The sequence below is a fragment of the Falco cherrug genome, chromosome 8, assembly GCF_023634085.1.
Source record: "Falco cherrug isolate bFalChe1 chromosome 8, bFalChe1.pri, whole genome shotgun sequence".
In the NCBI taxonomy this organism is placed as follows: domain Eukaryota; kingdom Metazoa; phylum Chordata; class Aves; order Falconiformes; family Falconidae; genus Falco; species Falco cherrug.
Window position 1 is genome coordinate 65,384,227 of NC_073704.1, and position 20,057 is coordinate 65,404,283.

The 20,057-nt window shown below is 49.2% G+C and overlaps 1 protein-coding gene across 9 annotated transcripts in view; it reads right to left on the minus strand.

The window, feature by feature from the left end:
* ARHGAP26 (Rho GTPase activating protein 26) overlaps positions 1-20,057 on the minus strand; it is a 202,996-nt gene that overhangs the window by 102,231 nt on the left and 80,708 nt on the right. For all 9 annotated transcript variants that reach the window (XR_008733423.1, XM_055717605.1, XM_055717604.1 and 6 more), the window contains 2 exons: positions 16,645-16,739; positions 7,482-7,560 (listed from right to left, as the gene is read on the minus strand). Coding sequence is in view for 8 of the 9 variants with exons in the window: in XM_055717605.1 (XP_055573580.1) it covers positions 7,482-7,560; positions 16,645-16,739 (174 nt within the window). In the remaining variant the exon portion in view is untranslated. The remainder of the gene's footprint in view (positions 1-7,481; positions 7,561-16,644; positions 16,740-20,057) is intronic.

Consider the following 20,057-nt stretch of genomic DNA (forward strand, 5'->3'; position numbering starts at 1 on the left):
ATAGGTTATGCAACAGGGGAGGGAGAAGAAGGGAACAGTGGTAAGAGCATGCAATACAAAAACTAACACTGAACATGACAAATTATCATTTGATCTGAAAAGCTCAGGCTGATTCTCTGAGGATCCTCTTCTGCAACCTTGTCCCCAAAAAGGACACAGAACTTTTCTGGGCAAAACTCTTGAACTGTGGGAAGCAAAAAAGCCAAGCAGGGGTTCCACTGGGTCAGGTTTTGCCACCAAGCCGGCAGTGGGACTCACCATCACTGCAGCACATGTGATGTGCCTCCACTGAGGCAGAGGTGCTGCTCTCAGAGGTAGGTCAGATGCTCGCAGGCAGTGAGAGCACAGGCAAGCCTGCAGCTTCAGTTCAGGGAGAGTTCACTAGGTCATCTGGGTTGGGGAGAAGATTAGAGGCAAAGAGAAAAAGCAAACAGTAGAAACTTAGACACTGAGAGGGGGCAGAGCAGGGAAAAATCCATTTTGTTCAGCAGAGAGAGACAGGGAGATGGAGAAGCAGCAACTGGAATGAGTCATGTCATGGAAAACAGAACTGAAAGAAAGAATTTGCCGTAAGCAAACAAACCCAGACAGGACGAAGCCCATGAAAAAACTGCACGACAAAGCATACACAAATAACCATCTTTCTCTGGAAAGCCCATAGAAACACACATCTGTGGGATCAAGCGGGTAAAAAGATCAGTGTGGAAAAGGCTGTGAAGGAAACAAGCTGAAGAGACAGGCATGGACAAAACCCTGGAGAGCACCAGAAGAGCAAACGTGATGACTACTCTGCCATCTCACCCACAGATTCTCCCTTGCAAAGAGAAAACAGCCAAAGACCACCATCTGTAGTCAAAGATATTATGGGTGAAAGTTTTTCTGCTATCTCTAATAATGCACTTTTCTCTGTGACTACCACCTTACAGCCAGTACCCACAGAACAGAGTGCTGCTGACACTGTCAGTAACCAAAGTGGCTGGTCCTCAAGCCCTGCCCAATGCTGGTGCAGCAGCAGTCGTAAACACCACATCCTAAGCACAAATCACTGGTCCCCATCTCCATCAAAGAGGGTTTTTCAAGCTCTGCTGGGAACACTTAGCTACAGAGGTAATGGGTGCAGTACCAAAACGAATATAGAAGAAAATGACCTCTGAGGAGTCGGTCGGAAACGAAAGGAATTAAAGCGATAAAGCACATCTGCAGCTTCCAGCACGTTCCAGCACAATGTGGGGAGGTTGGGAAGGCGTGTAGTTGGTGCTCAGCTGTCCCCCTGTAGTGGCACAGGTGCTGGGACTGAAGTCCTTCAAGTTAATTTGTTTTCTGAATGAGCCAAAATGACAGGAATGCTGAGGTTGAAAGCACTGGATTGAGTTCAAAAGACATCATTTCCACTGGGAAATTAATCTCTCACCATTTTGTATAATTAGACAAGTAAAATGAAAAACAATTTCAGAAAGAATTCCCAGAAGCAATATCTGAGGAGGAGGCGGGAGGCGAGGGTGCTGCGTGTTGGACAGGAATGCAAGGCTGAGCTTTGCTACAAAATCACACCACCACATTTCCAGAGCAGCAATGTCGAACAGGCCCCAGCACCACCGAACAGCTGGACCATGACTGCAGGGCTGGGACCAGGACCACGGCAGCAGGAGCCTCAGAGGTGTTTCTGGCATGCTGCACTGGTGGCTGTCATCCCACCACCGTTGGCCTCAGCGCTGCATGGTCCATGTGGAGGAACAGCTGGAGACCCTGAAGGAGAATGCCGCAGGGAGGCTCCTGCCCTGCAGCCACCAGGCCGGTGGTGAGGTGGGGGAGCTGCTGACCAGCAGCCATGCTACCAAGCCCCTGCTGCCTTGCTTCTGTTCCTTTTATCAAACCAAACCAACACCCACCGTGGGCCAGATCTGAGGAGGGTGTAGACCCCACAGCAAAGCACCCAGGCATCTGACGAAAGGACCCCAGGAAGGACATGCCAGACCCAAAGTGGAGCGGCAGGAGATGGTGGCATGGTCACCATGGAAACGCCCAGCCTCAGGGAGAGGCAAGGAATGGGGAATCCCTACAGCTGGGGAGGGACAAGCTGACAGACTTTGTAAGTTTTGAAGGTCTGCACTCACCTTCCCCCAGTTTACCACGATTAAACACTGCCTTCCCCTAAAATTATCAGTTGTTCGTCTTCGGACAGCAGGAGAAGGCAGACAGAGGAACACAGGAGGGAAGCGGCTCTGATTTTGAGCTGTGGCAGGTTTTGGGGACAAAACTGGGAAATGAGCGCTTTCCCCACCTCAGGCAGCACAACCGGCCCTGGAGCACAGGAGCTGGGCGGCAAGCACGGGCAGCCCGGCTCTGGGGGGCACGTCGCTCCCCCAACCCCACAGCCCCCCAGGGCAGGTGGGCGAGGGCAGCCGCAGACACACCCAGAGCCCCCGGCTGGGGGCACAGAGGGGTGGCCGGGCCCGCGGGGGCCCAGGTCCGAGGGGCAGGCTGGTCTCAGCTCGCCACCTAGTGGAAAGTGGCCGCACGGCCCCCCCCAGCACCGCCCCGCTCCATTTGGTGCTGCCCACAGGCCCATGGCGCTGGGGGACGACCAAGAACAGCCCAAAGTCCGTTCCCAGCGCGGCGTAGGGGTGATGCCGAGCACCTGAAGTGCAGCATCGCCCACTCCCCCAGTGCCAGGGCAGCTGCCACAGCCCCACGGGGCTCAGGGTGGCCCTCGCAGCTGTGGAGCTGCGGAGGAGCTGGTCTCTGTTGAGCCAGGGCACTGCTGGGAGCCCCAAGGCAGCTGCAAAAGGAAACGGTCCTTCACACCCACCGCAGTATATCCGATCGCCCCGAGCTCTGGCTGGCTGCAAGCAAGACCCCTCAGCACCCTGAAATGGGGCAGGGTCAGATCCCCACCGCCGAGGAAAGGCTCCAAGTTCTTGTGCAGGTTCACATGTGCTTCCACTCGACTGTCCCCCATGGCCCTCAGCCTCAGGTGGCACAACTGCTGCGCAGCCCAGTGCCCTCACATGGAGGAGCAGACATGAGGAAACCGGGGTGGGTGGGAAGTCCTAGGAAGGTTTCTAGACATCAGAGTGGTGAGGTCCTGAATCCACTTCTGAATGGGAGCAGAAACCTTATTTGCTATCCAGAGGATGGAACTTCATCACACAAGAACTAAGCCATGCGAGGGCCAAGAGGAAAGGGCCCGGTCGGACCCGTGGGAGCTCCCAAGACAAAACCCACCGACTTCTGCCATGCTGCCTTTCCATTCAGTGACCAGCCACAGGCTTCCTGAAGCACACGAGGGGCTTTGCACTTTGTTCTTGCCTTTGTGAACTTGCAGGTTATGTTAAAGAACTGAAGAGCAAGTCAGGGGAGCAGAAGGACAGGAGAAAGCACTGCTGATGCGTCTCTATTTCAGAGTCCTTCCTCCCTCCCCTGCAAGGGCAGAAGACCAGCTGCTCATCCCCAGCCTGTGGTGTGCTCAGCTGCACAGTGCTAACAAAACCAATATGAAATGCTGGCTGTATTTTTATAGACTTGTATTGCTTTAAAGAACAGAAAAGAAAAAACAAATTGAGCAAAGAGCAGCATGATGTGAATGTCAGAACAGCACTGCTCAGAGCCCATCCATATTTTATTTCCTCTGACTGGATCACAGCCTGTTGCATTTGCCATTTAACACTAACTTCTCCATCACCACTCAAAAGGTTATGAACAATGGATTAATACAGCTCAACAGGGATATACGATCTAACATTTTTCACACCCTTAACCCTCTATGTACCTTTATATTGCAAGGCTCACCTTCATGGAGAAATGTTTTCATGTCCCAAATACTTCAAGGCCCACTATCTCACTTCTGCCCTCACCGATGTGAGAATGATTTCTAAGATAACCGACCTGATCGGAAGGCAATAGTAGGAACCACTGACATCAGCATCTCTCTTGGCTGGCAAGCTTGCTGCAGATTTGGGAAGCAAAGCCACAACCTTACTAAAATGCTTACCTTCAGTTCTTTGCCACAAAGCAAACAGCCTAATTTGTGCGCCTCTTAATCCTGCAGCCTACCACAGCTGCCACTACAAGCCAAAACAACTTTTATTCTTGACTTAGGTTCCAACAAAGTTTCGGAATCACTCTGGCCTCAACCATATACATTTCCAAACTGTATCACCAGATGAGAAATACCATAGGAAACTTAACCTGAGTATCTTAACATGAATACAACTGCTCTGCTACAGAGTTTGCAGTTTCTTCTATTTCCAGCCTCTGTAACATAAAAGAAAACCCAAAGTCAACACAAAGTTTTTAGCCAAATTAATAACAAGTGGTAAGAGTTAACACTGATGATAGCTATCTGGAGACTGCTTTGACTGTAAGATAGATAATAAATCTTTTCAAGTTGCGACAAATGTCTTTGCTAATACAGCCTACATTCTATGTTCAGATCTTACTAAAATGTAATATAACAATTGGTTTTATTTTTTTAATTATAATTCAGAAACAAAGTCCAGTCCGCTTCAATCTCTCCACGGCCTGAATTTGCACATGGAATTACTGACCCCACTGTGCCAAGCTTTCCTACACTCAATATTCAAATCAAAGGAAAACCAGACATTCTTTCCAGTAGGGATTTTTTGGTTACAGAAATACAGTCAAAGCAGAGATTGGATATTCCTAGAAGTCCAAAGGTTAAATCCTCGTCTCTTGCTCAAGGAAATGTCTGCAGAGTAGGTAACATCCCACACCCTGGTTCTTCAAGATAAAGATCCAAACAGAACAGACCAACAGCTTCACTTCTGATGAATCAAGGAGGATCACTGAGGATAAGGAGCTACCTCATCTGTCAACATGCACCATCTTCATCAGTAAAATGCCTCTTGGATCCATTTCCATACAGGCTTCATTCCCATGGCTCCTGCGCCACACCTGGAAGGCCAGGTTTAAATGCCATTAGCATTTAAGGGCCATGAGGTATTTAATTAATGTGCAGTGACAATCCTTGACATGCTGGATGAGCAAGCTACCCTAAGCTGATGGGCATGATAGGGAAGAATAAAAATATGCAGGCGGCAGCATGAAGACCTGTGTGTTTTTGAAGGAGTTCATATAACCAGATTCTGAAACAGGATAATCCAGGCAGTCCTGCATCAGTTACTTCACAGCACCTTTGACATGCATAGTGCTTTACAAGCACGCAAAATCTCTGGCTGCAGCTCTGCAACACAATCTGAACAGACCTGCTCTGCTGTTGTGCCAAATCCTAGTAACACCAGCAGGTCACAATGCAACTGGGTAACCATATTCACACAGCTCCCGTTGCAGGTGACTGGGTTTCGCACCCTTGCAATAACAGCTCCCAGAAAAGGTGAGGCAGTGGGAAGTAGGTGAGCAGGCTGATGGAGTAGAAGACTTGATTCGGACTAGGAGCAAGTATGCACATTTTGTTTCTGAAGAAATTGAAAATATTGTCTCCAGGTGCCACCAGAATGAAGGCAGGGATTAATTTAGGAGGGAACAAGACAGCTTGCATGTTGGCACTGGAAAGGCTGGTATGCCTTACACCCAAGTGTCTCCACTACAGCTGCCCCAGGGCAGGGCCACACAGGTCAAGAGCCAAGGTGGAAGAGTAGGCTGGTTCTCCTAAACAAGAGTTCTTTTTCAGCATATGACAGAAAAAGGGAGCAGAGGTTGTCCTGCACACACAGCACATATTCAGCCCTTTTTTGCCTCTGTGCCTGCCTGCCTGCACCTTCCGCAATGCCTGTACTTGGAAATAGTATGTCTGCAGGTGCAGCTGAGCATGTTTGTCCCAGAAGTACGATTTTGCTGTAGGGAGGAAATGAACATGGCAGAGAGCTGTCATCACCATCAGGGGTAGGTACAAGCTACACAGCCCACGCCCCATTAGGGAGTGAGGTTTATTCAGCTTGGAGAAGGAAAAGCTTTGTGGAGACCTGACAGCACCCCTCCTACAGGGAAAGCATCAGAAAACCAGAGACAGGCTCCTCACAACAGTGCATGGTGGGAGGACAAGAGACAATAGGTGTAAATTCAAACAGGGGAGGTTCAGACCAGGCTAGCAGGAGGATGATCAACCAGCAGAGCTAGAGCCCAGGGAGGCTGTACATGCTCCTCCTTTGGATGCTTTCAGCACCCAACCAGATTAAGATCCTGAGCAATCCGCTCTGAACAGGAGGTTGGACTAGAAACCTCCCACAGCCCCATCCTACCTGAATTACCCAACAGATCTACGATTCCAGGCTGAGACCTGGCTGTAATCTACAATGAAATCCTTTACCTGAACTACACAGCAGCACACACACACACACAGAGCCTTCCTGACCTCCAAACCACTGCAAGTTTCAAAAGCAAATTGCTTGACTAAGCCCAGCATATGCTTTCCAGCATATCCTGAACAGCCCACATGTATCCACAACTCACCTGGCTTTAACACTTATTTCTGACAAACAAGGACCTGTTCATGGATTTGGAGAGGGGGCATCTGTTCAAATCAGTACCAGTCTGTGGCAGTGGGACCGTGCTGGGAGAGGACACCCTGCTCCCTGCATGGACTCTCCTCCGACTGCCAGAGCCTGACTCAAGCCCAAAAGCACAGACACCTACTCCAAAAAATGTACAGGCTGTCCCATAACAGCCCTGGCTGCTCTAGCTATTCACAAAGTTTCTTTTGTACCCTGCTACGCTTCTGGCCATGCCACAGAGGCCTGCAGCCTCGTCTCACTCTGCATACAAAGGCTGCTTGGCAATGCTGCGTTTGCTGTTCATTGCTGGACAGTCGCCATGCTGAAACCAGGCAGCACCACACCAGCAACGCACAGCGCCCACACCAGGTGTTTCTCTGACAGAACCCAGTCAGAACCAGCCCAAAGCTCTTTAAGCTTGGCAGTAATGTCTGCATACGCATTAAAAAATAAAAAAAGCAGTAACCATGAGTTTTCTGAAAACCTCCACAATCCCTTCCAGAGGTGAGAAAGCCTGTACAGCTTTGGCATGGTAGGAGAAAAGACAGCGGTGAAGAAGCTATCACTGAGTATGGAGAAGAGGGGCTACACTCCTCTGCTCACACAAAATCCGCAGTTCTCTATAAGACCTAGAAACAGCTGCCAGCTGAGTTGCAGGACTCAAAGAGCCCTAGAAATCTAGAGTGTATTTTCTTCCACTGGTCTTCTTGCTATGTTTTCTTTTCAGAACAGCACAGCAGCGTGTTTGTGCTGGCCAAGCCTACCCTCCTCCTCTCCACCGCACCTTCAAGCAATCCAAGCACAGGAGATACAGTATTACCTCAAATATTTAACCAAGGGATTAAACTATTCTCTTGGCAGAAAGCACAAGCTGCCCCACGGATACAGCTCTCACACCGGCTGGCAGGCACTGCATGACAGCCTGCTTTGCAGCAAACAATCTGCCCCAGGTTACAAAAAGCTCTCCACAATTTTTTTTTCCAGTGCTTTTTTGCTAATATTTCTGCTCACCGGTTCCCGGCCATCCATCGCCTCCATCCACAGCCTTCGGTCCTCTTCTGAAAGTGCCTGCATGGTGATCACACCAGGCCTGTGGAGATAAAGGGAATGCCATAAATAAACTGCAGGATGGAAAACAGAGATGACAAAGACAAATTTCCCACAAGAGAGAATGAGGACAACCTTCTTCCTAGCCAAGCCCCAGCAGCTTGTGGCTGAGCCCAGCCTGACCTCTCCAGGAATGTCCCTGCAGGTCCTAATCACGACCGGCAAATGAGCAGAGGACACCAACAACCAATACGCATTTTCAGTGCTTTTAGTTTAAGTGAGCTGTATGCCAAATTCTTCCTCTAGCTTTCAGCCAGACAGTTCACCTGCACTTGGGCTAAGCACGTCCATGCAATGGCAGGACAAGGCATGGAAAGTAACTAAGCAAGCAGAAGGCCCACACATGCCAGCCCCCCACATCCCACCACCACCCCAAGCACTGGCTCGTGAGGGGGGACCTTCTGCTGTGTGAAGAATTTCATCCCTGACACATAAGTGCCAGCATGGCTGCATTACTTCTCTGACCACATTCTTATACTGATGTTCTATGTGGTAAGGGCAGCAATGCAATCCTGGTCCGTGTACCCCTGCCAGCAGCCTTATGGGGGGAGTGCCATGAGGAGACCCAGGGTGCTTGCTCCTGCACTGGCTGGTCTTGCCTGGCCCTCCCACCCCTAGCCATGGCACACACAATAGCCCATGAGCTGCACTGTAAATCCAGCCTCCAAAAACCAACTTTGTGTTTGCTTACTTATTTTAATGAGAAGGGGAATTAACAGGCCCAAGTGCCTCTAAACAATGCACGGGAACCAGAGGACGTCACCAGCCCAGCCTTGCCCCAGGCCCAACATCACCTCCACCACTCCTAAGTAGATCCTAAATGTACTTCTGGACTGCCCTTTTCATACAAGGAGTTAAAACTTAATTATGTAGCTCTGATAAGCATGACCACCAAGTTCATGATGGATTTAACACAGTGGAGAATATTTGCACAACTTCAGGTGTGGTTGTGTGTTTGCACAAGAGACGATCATGCCACAGAGGGTGAAAGCCAACACTGTATTCCCACAGGTCACATTGTGGGCTGACAATTCACTGCATCTTGCTTGGCTGCAAGGCTTTCCATCCCCAACATCCCAGCTTATCTTGCAGCCAGCAGATCCAGACACAAAAAGCCTAGCTAGCCCTACACCTCCTCAGCCTCACGCCTTCGGGTCCAGGTCTCCAGCCTCTGAAGGGGTGGTTGCATCCTACCCCACTGCTGTTCCCAGCAAAGCCAGCAGCAGGGCTGGGCTGCCCACTTAGCACCTGGGGGACCAGGCAGAGGCTCTGGTCTCAGTGACACAGCCAAGGTCTATTCTGTTTGGTCTAGTCATTCTGCTTCCTCCCAGGCTATTTTCAGATGCATTAGCAGGGTGCAGCAGATATTTCTGCAGGAGCAGAGTGGGCAAAAGCCCTGGCAACAGAGGAGATGCAGGCATGGCAAGTGCTGTGCAACTCAGTGTGCTCGGGGTGGTCATTGGTGTGATCTCTACAGCAATGCTCATGGGATTTCATCCATCGGAAATATGACAGCAGACAACCTCTGATGCTGCTCTTCCCGTCCATGGCAAAGCACAGCAGCTCCAGAAAGGCAGCGGCGAGCCAGGATCACCACTCGCAGGGCACCGGGCTGACAGGGCACAAGGAGGGAAAACCAATTTAGCCTCTGGAGCTGCCAACTGCCTGAAAACAGCATTCAGCAGAGCACATAGGCTCTTTTCGGTACTAAATCTCCAAAAACTGATAAGGCCTGGGAAGAGGGGTAATTTCAAACTTGCGCTTCCTAAAAGTGATTCAGCAGGAGAATGTGAGCTGCAACAACACTCTTCAAAAGCCTTGATAAGAGCTGAACCTCTGTTAGAAAAGAAAACATTAACAGGGGCTCTCATAGTGGTGGGTTTGGCCCATCTTCTGTCACTTCCGTGGTATGTGTGGGCAAGGAACAAAGAATTAACCCTTCTCCCTAACTCCGTTCCCCATTCTACCAACCAAACAGTTGGCTTTCAGCACACACACAGCAGCTAAGCACTGCTTTACCAGGCAGAGCTGTGCATTCAGGCTTGCAACAAGCCCATGTCCAAGTAAACCAGACATAATGTGTTTGGTCTCCACTAATCCCATTGGTGAGTCAGTCAATACTCACCAGCTTAGAGGTTTGGAAGTTCACTCATTTTGAAGGGAAGAAGAAACCACTTAACCATCACCCCATTTGAGAAAGAAAACATACAACATCCATTCAACAAAGGTCCTTGTTGTGCAGATACAAAGCAGTTCAAGAGTAGGCCCTGGTACCTGAGGAGCTGCAGTAGGACTGGCAGCAAATCCTTCTCCCATGGCAGAGGCAGCCTTTTCCTTGGGTGACCAGAGGTCCCAGCCGTGCCCCCTTTCAGCCAGGGCTTAAGTCTGAGCTTAAGGCAAGCTGCTGTTGAAGGCACAGACATCCTAATGCAGAAAACCCTGCAAGGGCTCTAGCTCAGCTAGGGAGAGATGGGAAAAGGTAATACTGGGATTTCTGTCTCTTTAGCAGAGACATTAAAACAAAGAAGTCTAAACCATTCATTCATGGTAAATTTGACACTGGACTCCGAGCAAAGTGACACAGTCCCAGGGAGACAATACTGGTATCTGGCATGCCACATTCCCTCACGTACAGGGCAAAAAGGTGATAACATGAAAATGTTTGTTCTGCCTTTGAGCAGATAACAACTCTTTGGGCTTCACTTCAAACTTATTTAACAGCATGAGGGGAGGGCCTGTGAAACTGAATTAAAAAACTATTTACATTGCAAATAGCTCTGCATTTCCTCCCACAGTGTTCATTTGCCAAGGAATCCATTGCACAGCTTTCCTGAGCGGAACCATCTTCCTGGTTGTGATAAATTTAAAATGCACCCCACACATTACGCCTCATTCATTATTTATTTGGATGATGCCCACAGGGTACCATGTGCTTAATAGTCAGGTGGGATGGCTGGTGCTGAAACAGCATCCTAGTAATGCTACTAACATGCAGCCATGTTCAACTTGCTGTCTGCAGCCAGCCTCCTTTTCGTGGAGTTTCCTTGAAGATCAACAGTTTCCAAAAGTGTGCTCATTAGATTACGGATATCTCAATATTCAGTGTAGAGCCTGAGACAGGGAAGGCCCTTCTCTGACTTCCTTTCCCAAAAGATAAACAAAATGCATCCACCTTTATACCCTCACCTAACAGACAAATGACCCTAAATACTGGAGCTTCACTAGATTTTGCTGTTGAGTAGCTCATATCCCCTTCCAAAGCCTGACACAGCATGCACGTGGACACACACCAGAGTTTACCCTCTGCCCAGCTGAGCCAGCCCTGAGACTGTCACATTGGGACGGCAGGACGCCTTCCTGGATCTGACATCTAAGATGCACAAACGTGAACTGTTGTGACAAACAAGATGAAGGACCTGCTGATTCATTGCCAAATGCTGCATCATACATTTCAACCTCCAGGCACCAAAACACTTTGCCGCCTTCTGGGATGCAAGGGAAGGAAAGGAACATTTTGTGATCAGAAGAATCCATTTCTAAACTAAGTGGATGCAGGAGTATGAGAAGAGAGCAGAAGATGGTAAACATGACACAAGAAAGTGTATTTTCAATATGCTAAAATCTAAAAACTGAAGAGATTTTTCCATATGAGACCACACAGGAAATTTGAATTTTCTCAGTATCTCAGCTTTTGTGAAACACAGCCCAGTTTTAAGGACCTATGACTAAACATGCAGAGAAAATGAGAAAGTCCAATAGCTTTTCTTTCTTCCAGAAAAGCAAACAAATAATGAAAGCAATACAAACAGATAAGAACTTTCAACTCCTGCAGCAGCTTATCATACCGAGACAATCTAAACTGCTGAATGAAAAAACATAAAAGCGGATTAATATCAGGGTCTTCTGGGCTGAGCAGAGTTGAGCGCGCCCAGAAGTTAGCAGTCCCAGCTGGAGCAGAGCATTGTACCCAGACAGGACCCCACAGTAGTGCGGCACTGCTTCAGACACCAGCAGCCAGATGTGGCCTCGAAACAAAGATGAAAAAAAAAATGTAAATAAGGAGGAGACTTTGTTCCTGAATTAAGGAAGTCTCACTTGTCCACGTAGAGCTTAAAGCACCATTGGTACAACCGCCACCAGCACGTTCTACAGGGGCAGGGGCTGGTGTGGTTCTCCGTGGCCACCGAGGGGAGAATGAGCTTCATCTGCTCCCTGCCTGCCCACCTGTGAAAACCTCATGAACTGCTTTGTTTAAAAGGTCACCCGAAAGGCGACACCAGCAGAGGAACAAGTACAAGTTGTATTGCACGTGCTGTCCAAAGCACTGGCAAGATCCACTAGCCAGCCGTGGGGAACAACAGCAGAGGTGGAGTGGCTACCGGCCGCCTGGCCCCAGCACTGGGAAGCAGGCTTTGTGCCCCACTGTAGTCAGGGTGACTCAGAAATCACAGAATTGTACGCAGCTACCCAGAACAAAGCCAACAGCCTACCTACCGAAAACCATCTGGTCAGGAAAATGCTCAGGCAGGTGCATGTCAGCTCAGCCACCCCGATGCCAGCCATTGCACAGCAGGACCGAGGAGGTGCCAGCCACTTTGGGGGCACACAGGCAGTAGCCAAGGGGAATGGCATTACGTGCAGAGTTTATGGCCTTTATGAACAACTAAGAGATCAAAATCCCACAACTTTTAATACCTCCTGTTCCCATAAAAGCCAATTGGTATTAGAAGTGCTTCACTTCTCGCCCAGAGCAATGACCTACATCATTCTAAATTACAAAGCCTTTGTCATGAGCCAAATGAGATACTCCTCCTCCTAAGGCTTATTTTGTAAGACAATGGCTGTCATCCCTGTTTACCTTGTTTACAAAACTGATTTAATGCAGAGACTACAAATAAGTGGTTAGAAAAAATGAGCATTAATAGTAAAACACTGTATTCATCACACTAGGAATGTATTTCAGCCAGACACGAGAACAACATTCAGGGCCTAATTTTGCTGTAACAAAGCAATAAAATGCTCCTAACTTCCCACATTGAAAATCAGAACTGTTTGCAAAAGCAGTGACAGGGATTTCTTAGACCTCTCACAAACACCTGTACTTCAGTCAGCATTGAGAACTTTGGCTTCTCCTTACCAGACAACAGGAAAAGGAAGGAACGTTATATTAACAGATCAAGCTCAAGATTTTCAGCTTGGTAGTGCTGAATCGTCTTTACAGGAGAAAAAACAATTTTTTTTTTTCCTCCCTAACAAGCAACAGCTTCTCTGGGTGTTACATAAAAAGCCCCAAGTCTGCACCCCATGTTGCATGTATACCAGGTTCCCAAAATGCAACACTAAAAACAAGCCTATTTCTGTGCAGATAAAAGCAATCGGGAAAGAGCCAGCCGAGGCTGCCACCTTTAGGCTGTACGGCAAAGCAGGAGCTTAAGCACAGTCCCCGTGCTCCTGTGGCTGTGTCAGCACAACACCATGATTATATTGCATCCTACAACACTGCAAGTTAGTATAGACAGAGTGTGAAGAGCTACGCACATTTTATGGTGACAGGAGATAAACATACTTGAGTAGAAAATGAAGTTTCATCATATGTACTTATATGTGTGTAGCTTTTAGCAAGGGATTTGACATATATCAAACCATAACTACATACAGGTTTTACGCTGCCAGTTCCAGTGTGACACAGAGGGATAACCCGGCCCCAAGCGCCACCAATGCTCCTTCATCCTCCAACTGCAGTTAGTAAGATGGACACAACTTGTCAGGTCACAAACTGGTAACAAAGCCAGTTGATGCACACAGAACTTAAAAAATGATCAAATATGCTTTAGGAGGGCCTGGGAAGAAAGTGGACTTCACACTGTCCCCAAGGCATGCAAGCACAAGCAACTCACTGAAAGCCATGGAGCACAGGCTACCTGCACCCGCAGCAGAGCCCCACACAGGATGCCAACTGGCAGGTGCCTTTGCAACACTATTTAAGTGTAATCTGTTGCAGCAGTAAAAGACGTTTTGGACACAAATGCTGGGAGGCAACGACACATCACATATCCATCACCACGGAAGATATCAATGGGCTTTCATGCATTGCCCCGTTACAGGTATGAACCCGGAGCCTGTGTGTGACATTGCTCCAGAGGGGCCTGCAGCAGATAGCTCTGAAAAGACAACCACACACCAAGGGGATGTGTACCTGGAAAGATACAGAGGGGAAGCACAAACTGAAATACGCTGAAATCCACAGCAGTGCAGCAACGTCCCTTATCCTTACTGAGGAAGCGACACACGCAGCCCAGAATATGCTCACTCCACACATACTTTGGAAGGGACAATCCAATTTAATTGTCCATAGGAAGAAAGGGATGTGTACAGAAAAATCTTCCTGCTCTCTTAAGCCACCTGTTTCCAAGGTAACCTTTGCAAAGGCAGTTTCAAACTTCAGGAAAAGCACACTCCAGTGGCATTATTCACCCTTACCTCTGAACAACACAAATGCACGCTGTTTTCTCAGTATCACAGTATTTTCCTGGACTGGCTTAACGGCAGGTGATTGAATGGCTCTATCAGTTAAAACATACTTGACTCTTGTGGGACATTGCTTACAAGTCTAGTTTTCATTTAGAAGTAGCATACAGAAAAGAAAGGGGAAAACTACTGTAAGTCAAAACACAGTGCATATGTGAGACAGAAGCATCTCAGGGATATTTGCCTTAATCATATCAAAACTTCCTGCATGGGGCTGAAGAGCAAGACATCAAGTTTCTAACTTCTCTATTGGAAGAGACAATAAAAAAAACCATAAAACAAGGGGGGGGGAAGAAAAAAACAAAAAAAAACAAAAAAAAAAAAAAAACAAAAACAAAAAAAAAACAACCCAGCCCAAGACAAAAACCCCCACTACACAAATCATCAGCCTTCTCTGTTCTGCAGAAACAGACACAGACACCACTCCAGCTAGCCTTTGGTCAAAGATATCCCATCATTTGTGGTCAGCAGACTTGGGTGGAAAGTGTGGGCTGAAGTTTTTGCCTGTGCTCAGGTTCTTAAGTCAGAGCTGATCTCCTCCAGCATAAAATGGAAAGCAATGCCTCCAAAGGTGTTATCCCTGCAGTGCCCAGGCGAGCCCCAATACCTCCGACTGCAACCAGGCACCTCTGCACAAGGAGTTCCAGGTCACTTGTGGTTTCCAGGGCCACCCAGGGAACCCAAGCCAGGCTCCAGCAGGACAGCTGCAGGGAGGCACCCACACGCTGTCAATCCCTGATAATCCTGGGCTGGCAAGGAAACTGTTCCTCGAAACACACTGCTTTGTAAAACAGGCCAAATAATGAGTGCCAGGCAAGGTGAAGCAAAAGTGATCTCCAGCAAACTCTGGCCACTGACAGCATCAGCTTGAGGCCCTGATGGTGCCCAGATCTCCCAACGCTCACCATGACTGTCCCAGGGAGGGGGAGACAGGGTGGGCACATCACACTCTCTTTTGGCCATGGCAAAACCTGTTGCCTCCTCTTCCTCTTCGCTTACCTATTTTGGAAATAACCATTATTTTAGACAACTAATGACAAATGTTGATACCAAAAATGTGCAGAGTGGCCTGTATACTGGGGGGGGGTGGGGGGGCGGGAACCAGCCTTTTATTTCATGTTTTCTGCTCTTACTGTCCTCTCAGGCAGAGGCCATCTCTTGCAGCAGGAACGTGTACACGAAATGAGCGATTTCTCAGGTTTCACCGCCTTTGCTGCTCCCCTGCCATTATTTACATTTAACAGGCATATTTCTGGAGTAGCTCTTGATCCCATGCCTAGCAGGCTCCAGACACCAAGGGAAGGTTCAGCTGCCTCTGAACACACTGCAGAAGAAAACTACTATAATGGCTGACTTCTCCTCCTCCCAGTTTTATTTTGATTTTCACATTTTAAAAAAATACTCTCAGGGCATAGGAAAAAAATCCCCAAGTCAGCAGAAATTGCAGCTTTCTAGAGGAAAGCACAGCTACAGAGAGTGGGAGGCAGCCCCTGGGTTATCTTCCCCCTCAGCCAACACAGGCAAAGCTCTATCACCACAGCCCCTCCCTGCCCTGGGCTGGCAGTGAGAGGGTCTGGCACTAAAACACTGAGGAAGCACAGGCTGGGCAGGGAAAGGTATTGAAGGTTATTTCAGCATTATTCAACACCTTGAGTTTTGATGAACTTGGGTTTTCCCGAGACCTCCTGGGCATTCCCGCAGCAGGCAGTGGAGAGGAGGACAGCTGGACCGAAAACAGATGCACAACTGGGAGGGCACAGACATTCAGTGACTTTGAAGCAGGTTTTTGTAAACCATGTAAACTTCCTGCAGCCAGGAAGATATGAAACAATGACTAATACCACTTGGAACAGCAACCCCAGCCTGGTTTTCCTGTTTATATATGTAAGCCATGTGTGATGCTAGATATGATAACAGGCTCATTCCTAGGCATTACAGATTGAAGCCACACATACATCTGGTTCAGCTGCTACATGATAAGTCACATCAGAAAGCATTTTACTTCTTCAGGAAAGAGAAGTTAAAGTGTCCAGAGGTGCAAGATGGACTTCCATTATTACCCACCCATAGTGGACCAGCAACAGCCACTCTCCAGCACAAAAGCTGAAGCTATTGAAAACCATACCTGGTGCTGGAAAGAGGAATCATATCCCTGCCAAAACACCCACAGAGCATCTTTTCCATACTTGCGACTATTTACCTTACGTGGCCAGACACTGCAGAAGTGCTAAAACACCATCAGAGAGACTTGAGTAAACTTGGCACCTTGTAAACCGAAGCAGTAACTCAGCATATTGAGAGCACCTGGCTAGGAACACCAGGGAGAAGCGTGTTTCCACAGAGAAATGCTTTCTATTCACAGAGGGTATGACTAAAGGAGAAGAGAAACATGGAAGCTGCACAAGAACTACCCAGAAAAGCAAAGTACAGATGAGTACAACCTTTCCCTATGCACAGCTAGCGTAACCCCTCGCACATGCATTCTTTTGGCAACTCAGGCTGCAGGTACACCAAGGATGCGATGCCCTTTGGCACTCACCGATCAACAGCTTCCACGTCGAAGCAAAACCTCTTCTCGATTGAGTCAGTTTTCCGCCGTGTACAAGACTTGAGGATAACAGCTTCGTCTTCTCCCTGAGAAAGAGACAATATCACAGATAAGGCCAAGAAAAATCAACCAATCACGTGCTTGTCCCCAGCACCCACTGCACTTTCAATGAACATGTTCAAACCTGGGGGGGACTGGGCAGCATCAGCCTGCTAGAAATATATATTTATACATCAGAAGATTTGTCTTTTCACCTTTGCAAACATATTTAGTCCAAAACCTTTCACAAGGATGCACACAACTGAATTTTTTTATTAAGCCTCACACAATCCATGCTTCAGGCAGGCAGGGAGGGTTGGAACACAACTTTTGGGCAAAGTCAGCTTTATTTTCCATTGCTGAACAATGCATCATAGACCTGGCTGTCAGTTTTTACCCCAGGCTGCATTTTTGGCAGCATTCTGCACGTGACAACTATTAACAGGAGCAAACAAGTCTTAAAATGTTTATTATATAACAAAGCAACGACAAAACCATTCTCCCATCCAGGCATCCGCATCCAAGTTGCTCTGGATTTCCACACACTGAGGAGAGATCCGGCAGGATCTGCATGCACTGCTGTCCTCTGCTGGAGGAAATTCCTGCTCAGTCCCTGCCAGCACGGACATTTCTTCTACAATTTTTAAAATCCACTGATGACTCAATAGAAAATTATTTCTGAATGAGTTCCTGGGAATGGCCACTTCTCCGTGTTCCCTGTGCTGTTCTTGAAGACACCTTGGCTGACCAGCCTGTTCCCTGACATCATCATTTTTCCAAGAAACTTATTTAGAATCACAGGATCGTTTAGGTTGGAAAAGACCCTTAAGATCATAGAGTCCAACCGTTAACCCAGCACTGCCAAGTCCACCACTAAACCATGCTCCTCAGCACCACATTTACATGTCTTTTTGAATACCCCCAGGTACAGTGATTCCACCATGCCCCTGGGCAGCCTATCCCAGTGCTGGACAACCCTTTCCGTGAAGAAATTCTTCCTACTCCCCCATCTGAACCTCCCCTGGCGCAACTTGAGGCCGTTTCCTCTTGTCCTGTCGCTGGTTACTTGGGAGAAGAGACCAACCCCCCCTGCCCAGCCCCCCTGTCAGGTGGCCGTAGGGAGCCACCAGGCCCCCCTGAGCCGCCCCCTCCCCAGGCCGAGCTCCCCCAGCCGCCCCCCATCAGACCGGAGCCCCAGCCCCTTCCCCAGCCCCCTGCCCATTCCTGGACACGCTCCAGCCCCCCAGCGTCCCCCCTGCAGTGAGGGGCCCAAACCTGAACCCAGGGTTCATGGTGCAGCCCCCCCAGTGCCCAGCACAGGGGACGGTCACTGCCCTGGGCCAGCTGGCCACACCGTTTCAGATACCAGCCAGGATGCTGTTGGCCTCCTCTGCCACGCCGGGGGCTCATGCCCAGCCGGCCGTCAGCCAGCCCCCCAGGCCCTTTCCCTCCGGGCAGCTTCCCAGCCGCTGTGCCCCACGGGCAGGGCCCAGCACTGGGCCGGGGTGCCCCTCACACAGCTGGGCTCAGCCCCTCGCCAGGCCTGCCCAGCCCCCCTGCAGAGCCCCCAGCCCCCCGGCGCTGCCCGCAGCCCAGTACCACCCAACAGCCGCACTGAGGGGCACTGGCTCACCTCACCCAGGGCACTGACAGAGACACCGGACAGGGCTGGCCCCAGCTGAGCCCGGGGAACACCCATGTACCTGGTGCCGGCGGGATGCGACTCCATCCCCCGCCATGCTTGGGCCCAGCCCTCCAACCATATTTTAGCCAAAAAAGCATATACCTCTCCAAGCCACCAGCAGCCAGCATCTCCAGGAGATGCTGTGGGAGGCGGCGTCAGAGGCTTTTCTGAAGTCTAGGCAGACACCATCCACAGCCTTTCCCTCATCCACTAAGTGGCTCGCTTGTCCTGGAAGGACATCAGGTTAACCAAGTAGGACCTGCCTTTCATAACCCCACGCGGGCTGGGCCTGACCACCTGGCTGTCCCATATGTGCTGTGTGATGGCACTTGAGGTGATCTGCTCCATGGCCTCCCCGAGCACCCAGTTCAGACTGACAGCCTGTAGTGCCCCGGATCCTCCTTCCAGCCCTTCTTGTGGACAGGCATCACACAGGCTAATCCCCAGTCTTCTGGGACCTCCCCATTTAGCCAGGGCTGCTGGTAAATGATGGAGAGTGGCTTGGTGAGCACTTCCACCAGCCCCCCTAGGGCCCTGGGGTGGATCCATCCAGCCCCAGAGACTGTTGTGTGTCTGGGTGGTGTGGCAGGTCACTGAACATTTATTTCCCCTTGGATTGTGGGGCTTAATTCTGCTCCCTGTCCCTGTCTCCCAGCTTAGGGGCCTGGTACCCCAAGTGCAACTGCTCTTACTATTAAAGACTGAGGCAAAGACAGCATTAAGTACCTCAGCCTTTTCCTCAGCTTTTGTTACTGTGTTTCCCCCCACATCCAATAAAGGATGGAGATTTTCCTTCGCCCTCCTTTTGTTGCTGATTTATCTATAGAAACATTTTTAATTGGTTTCTACAGCAGTAGCCAGATTAAGTTCTAGGTGGGCTTTGGCCCTTCTAATTTTCTCCCGGCATAACCTCATGACATCCTTGTCGTCCTCCTGAGTTGCCTGCCCCTTCTTCCAAAGGGCATACACTCTCTCTCCCTTTTCCTTGAGTTCCAGCCAAAGCTCTCTGGTTCAGCCAAGCTACTCTTCCCTGCCAGCTTGTATGTCAGCATATGGGGACAGCCTGCTCCTGCACCTTTAGGATTTCCTTCTTGAAGAATGTCCAGCTTTCCTGGACCCCTTGGCCCTTCAGAACATCTCCCAAGGGACTCTTGTCAACCAGGACCCTAAACAGGCCAAAGTCTGCCCTCAGGGAGTCCAAGGTAGCAGTTCTGCTGACCCCTTTCCTTACTTCTCAGAGAATCAAAGACTATCATCTTGTGATCGCTGTGCCCCAGAAGGCCTCCAGCCACCCCATCACCCACGAGCTCTTCTCTGTTCACAGAGGCCAGGTCCAGCGGGCACCTTCCCTAGCTGGCTACCTCATCAGCTGTGTCAGGAATTCCTCTTCTGCAGACTCCAGAAACCTCCTAGACCATTTCCTCTCTGCTGTGTTGCATTTCCAGCAGATATCTGCTAAGTTGAAGTCCTCCAGAAGAACAAGGACTAGCAATTGTGAGACTTCTCCCAGCTGCTTTTACAGAATAATTTTTTGTATGCCTTTTCATCCTGGTTGCACGGTCTAACAGACTCTCACCATGCATGGTACCTGTCTCACTGGCCTTCCCCCTAACTTTTACCTCACTCAACCCTATCATCACCATCACTAAGCTCTAGATAACCAAAAATACTCCCTAACATA